The sequence below is a fragment of the Triticum urartu genome, unplaced genomic scaffold (genome assembly GCF_003073215.2).
Source record: "Triticum urartu cultivar G1812 unplaced genomic scaffold, Tu2.1 TuUngrouped_contig_6636, whole genome shotgun sequence".
In the NCBI taxonomy this organism is placed as follows: Eukaryota; Viridiplantae; Streptophyta; class Magnoliopsida; order Poales; family Poaceae; genus Triticum; species Triticum urartu.
This window is the reverse complement of record NW_024117413.1, coordinates 1-5,215: the sequence shown is the minus strand read 5'-3', so window position 1 is coordinate 5,215 and position 5,215 is coordinate 1. Positions and strand designations below refer to the sequence as shown.

The 5,215-nt window shown below is 48.6% G+C and overlaps 1 protein-coding gene across 1 annotated transcript; it reads left to right on the top strand.

The window, feature by feature from the left end:
- On the top strand, nt 1-3,006 carry LOC125530888 (the record flags this gene model as incomplete). Its single annotated transcript, XM_048695306.1, is given in 4 exon segments — nt 1-201; nt 1,821-1,916; nt 2,101-2,258; nt 2,353-3,006. Coding segments are annotated over 3 exon segments (330 nt in total). The 3' UTR covers nt 2,450-3,006.
- Between the last annotated feature and the right edge of the window lie 2,209 nt (nt 3,007-5,215).

Genomic DNA, 5,215 nt, shown 5'->3' with positions numbered 1-5,215 from the left:
CGAAGCTGCTGCCTCCGCCGCCGAGAGGAGCTCCGAGTTCGTCCACGACCTCGCGTTCCCGCCTCTGCGCTGCCGCCGCCGGCCCCTGCAGCCGCTCCAACCTGTGCCATCCCCGTCACCCCGTCTGTGACGAGCTCCGCATCCTCCCGTGCAGGGACTCCGACCCGTGCTGCCGCCACCAACCTCCCCTCAAGCGGCAAGGTGAGGCATCTCCGCCCTCCCTCTTTCATGCTTTCTTTCTGTTTATATTACCGTCTCTTGGATCTGTTAGTGGGCACATATCGGTATGCTGCTTGGAGGTCATGTATTGGATCTGTTAAGTTCCAGTTATTTTGATTAGGATGTGGTAAACCATAGGGATGTAATAATGTGCGGATATTGAACCTGCCAATGTCTGTTAAGATGTGTATGGTGTTTGATGTATGCTTTCTGCGAACCATCAGAATGTTCATATCACTCCTGAAACAGCTAGAGCTAATAACTAAATCTATGTGCACTATAAATGCTATATTGTCTAGATTTATCCTACATCTGTTTAAACCTGGAATCACAATGGTCCAAACTGTGTTTACTTGTTCTCTCTCCTTCATGTCTCGCCTCACTGCTAAAACAAAAGCATCGCTGCCGCCTAGGGGTCCCAGATCCACCGGACAACCCCGCCGAGCTGCACCACTCCCGTGCAACAAACCGTTTGTAACCTTCACTGGCATTGCCAGCCGCTCCTGCAGGCAAGCCGGTGGTTGACGGGAGAAAATTAAACAGCAAAGATACAAATTGGGGAGTTACGGCGACGGTAGCCTTTTAGATAAGAGTGGCATTAAAGACACAGAAAATAGGGGATATGGTAAATGAAAACTGGATAAGCAAATTTGGGGTTTTAGGGAGTTCTGTGTGAGGCTTAGCTGCAATTGGTGGCAATATTGTTCTTATCGTAGAGTAACTTCTTAACTGTGGCATCATGGTTATGGCAAGGTGCATGAGTTTCCCCTTTTTGTATGGTTGCATATTGCCGTTTATTTAGAGCTGCTGTTTATTTGGAGCTAGTGTTTTGTTCAGTAATCGTGCATACCACCGTGTATTTTGAGAGATTTGTTTTAAAGCTGGGTTGGTAAGAAAGTAAAAAAAAACGCAGCTAGGACAGTGAGATGGATTAGTAAGTTAGCTTGTGACTACCGGTGTCCTTGACCTAGGTTGGTCAGAATTCACATAGTTGATCTATTTTGGAGAGGTTGGTAACAAAGTGAACAGTAAATAGTTTGGGATGCTCATTCGAAGTATTGGTTTACCCGACGAAGTTATTGGCAGGATCTTATGTTATAACCCAGAGTATTGCCTGCTATGGTTTTATGTTCAAATGGGTCTGTATTTATGTTTTCACTCTTGCATTATTGCATATATTTTTTGGCACTAAGCAAATAGCATGCATTTGGATATAGGTGTAGCACTCCTACAACTTTTGGAAACTCACATGACTTAACATATACTTAGTGCATCGTATATCTTGCTTAGTGTTACAGATTGTTGGCATGGTGCTGTGATTATCATATGTTTATGTGCAGTAACATCGAGCTTTATACCTGCTTTTATGCTTACAAGTGGTGATATAGTATGAATTTGAGGCTGTCGATGCCCACAAGAGAAACTGTGTTGGCTTTTCTGAATAAATACTGACTTGATCGGATTTTAGTGTAGTGCGGCGGCACTTAAGGCAGAATTAGTACCTGGGATGTTACATATCATTCTACATTTATGTGTCATCTAGAACCATTATTGTTTCACGCAGAAGCATATAGGTGATAACGTGTTGTTATTTGTGCCAGTGCCTATAAATTTGGGTGAGAATGGCAGGACAATCGCCAAATCAAGTATCATCAGCTGAAGCTATCTTGGTGGGAGCCTTGTCCTCTGGTGTTAATGTAAGAAATACTGCAATGTGCGTTATTATGTTCACCGTTAAATTTAATTTGACCTCGTGCTTTATGATATATTCCTGTATTCAGCCTCAGATTTAGTCATAATATTGTTCCCTTTTCTTATGTGGTTATGGAATGCACAAATAACTGTAAAGTACCCTAACCGATGTTTATCTTGTTGGTGTAGGCTCCCACGTGGGTCGTGCTCCAGATCACATTTTTGCTACTGGCATTCTGCTTCACCGCGATGCTTTACCTAGCCTTTTTCTCAAGCGACTTTGTGATCGTCGGGCACGTCCTTCTGCTCATAACCATCGGCGCGGTTCTATTCGTGCTCCTCAACAGGTCTCCCCTGCCCTCTCCTACCCTCTCCCCACACGCGATCTACCCTCTATTGCGACGAACAATCTTAGCGAGCTGCAATTTCTGCACGTTGCAGGTTCCTCGCGGAGACCGGCTTCGTCCCTGTCGAACAGCAGATGCAGGAGATAGGGATCCACAAACCAGAAGCCACAGAGAAAGACAAGAGCAACTGAGCCACTTGGGCCCGACTTTTTTACATTACATTATGATGATGATGATGAAACAGAGCGTGCAACTACTCCACACATACTATACATCTAAGAGTTCAGCAGAAGCTACATCCACAGCCACAGGTGTACATCTGTTAAGTGCAGTGATGCTTTAGAGTGGAATAGCTTCGTCGGGCATACGGTCGGCCGCGTCGTCAGTCCTTCGATTTGCCGCTCTTCTTCTTCTTGATGTAGCAGAAGCACGAGCAGCAGGGGAACTGGAACAGGAACTTCATTGGTCTGGGATGGGATTTGCCGATGCTGTTGTTTGTTGTGTGCGTTGGTGTGTTGCTGAAGGCGGGTCTGCATCCGGCCGATAAATATACTAGCGTGTTGATTCCTTGCTTGGCTGGTTATGTTATCACGGGACGGTGGAGATTGTGGTGCTTTCTTGTGTGTGGGGTGGTTTGTGCGATTAATTTCATGTCTTGTTGTGCCGAGAGGAACTTGTCGGCAAGTAATCGTGACGATCGTTCCATCTGCTTTTTACCATAATATATCAACTGCAAAGTATAAAACCATTCTCAAGCCAGCACAAGTCTGGAGTTACCCTCTGTAAAAGGAAGGAAAAAAGCCAAGTCTGGAGTTGCAACCTTTGCTAGTGGTTTTGAAGTTGTGAACAGTTCTTGCATGCCTCGCTACCAAACGGAAAGAATATCCTTTGGTTGCCTTTTTGACAAAGGTGGATTATTATTAGCTTAAAATGGAGCATAAGGGATACAAATACAATGAGCATATACCCGGCCTTTGCAATTATAAGATGTACATAACCAACACACACAAAGTCGAAACAAAAGAGATAGAAGCTATGCCTTGGTGGAGTAAAGAAAAAGGAAAAACTCAGAAGTGATCAAACCAATTATCAACAATCTACAGCAGCAACCATATCAGCATCAATCATCTCTTGACAACAATCTACAACAGCAACCATATCAGCACCAATCATCTCTTGACAACAACTGTGATGCCATCACCACTTCCCGCGGTCATCGCAGCTACATACACAAACATAGTCTTGGTGTGAGGTACCACGCAAATGAAGACCATGCTCGCACAAAGCGGACAACCATGCCACGATAAGAGTCGGTCACCACCAACTGCTTCGAACAACGAAGGTTGCCGTCGCACTTCGCAATAGAGATCGAGAGAGAGGAAAGTAAACGACATCATCAAATCCCAATTTAGGACACCCGACAGTCTCGCACCGTCCTCATCCGTGGAGGCAGAATCAGGCAACAAAACAAACTCATCATTGCGCGAATATGAAGATCCAAGATTCTCGATCCCGTCTCGACAATCACCTAGTAGCGCAGGAACACACCTTTGCCTACTCCCTGGAGAGGAGAATCATCGTACCAGGAAGCATCAGGACGATGATGTCGCATGCGTACCTGTAGATGGGATCGTGACCATTGATGTCTCACTATAAGAGACTGTCGACCCGGGTAGGAAATCCACGCCACCGCTGCACATCCATGCCCTTTGCCTCAAGCCATCTTCCATAGATCTCACTTCGGAGTAACACTGAATAAGTTAGAGCTCTAGCTCCGGTGATCGAGTCTGCTCCAAGACAATGCCTCCAAGAAGGTCAACGATGAGGAAATCGCCGCCATTGTCTGTCCCAAGAGGGGAGCATGGGTTCCCTCCGGAGCAAAGACCATGAAAGAAGGAGAGGAGCATTGCAGGGACGTCTTCAACAAGGATTACGACGCCTAGAGGCGTCGTCGTCACTGCTCATGACATGAAGCCGAGATAGGCATCATGACCGAGGCCATCTTGTCTAGCGCGCCGACGAGAAGGGGCCAGGCCACCGGAGCATGACCGGACGACCCATCCCCGAGTGCCGCCAAAGGACAGACCATGCACCTGCCAGATCGAGGAACGCCACACATGTTGTCGCCCCTGGCCAGCACCCATCCCGCCAGCCATGCCCGGCACGGGCACGCCGATGCACCGCTAAGCACCAGCAACCACGCCCTACTACCATTTGTTGAGCTCCGCCGTGGCATGGCTGGACGCCATGACACACGCACGCCCGGAGCACCGCCGGATCCCGCTGGGAGCTGCCCCCCACAGACCCAGGGAAGCTGTGAGGAAAGGCCACGCCGTCGGTCACACGGGTTCCGCCTGATGGCGTCTTTCGGTGGCGATGCTCTAACAGTCCTGAATCGGGACACATACAATCACAACTTTGTATGAAAAAAGGAAAAGATCAGGGACACATGTTGGGTGTAATTTGAATAAATAAATAAATTATGAACGCAGAATGTGCTAAATACGGTCTCCGTGTGCGGTGGGTATATCTGAAATATACCTGGCCATGAGAAGCCTGGCCCGGCCAGCCCGGCCCGAAAAAGTCCGACCCGGCCCAGCCCGATGCTGCTCCCGGGCCGGGCTCGGGCCTAGATTTTGAGCCCGATGGTCGGGCCGGGCCTGTCATTTTTGCACTTTTCTGAATGTCGGGCCAGCCCGGCCCAAAGCCCGACAGGATTTTACATGTTCGGGCCAGGCTCAGGCCCAGAAAACAGGCCCGATGACCGGGCCGGTCCGGGCCCGGGCCTGGGTTTTTTGCGTCGGGCTTGGCTAGGCCCGGCCCGAGATATGCCAGGTATAATCTGAAATAATGCCATACTTACGGGCTACGTGCGTACGGAATCCCCCTCCTCGAATCCTCAGCTGCCGGAAACGAGGTCGCCGCCTACCTCCTCCCTCTGCCCGCCCACGGCCCGC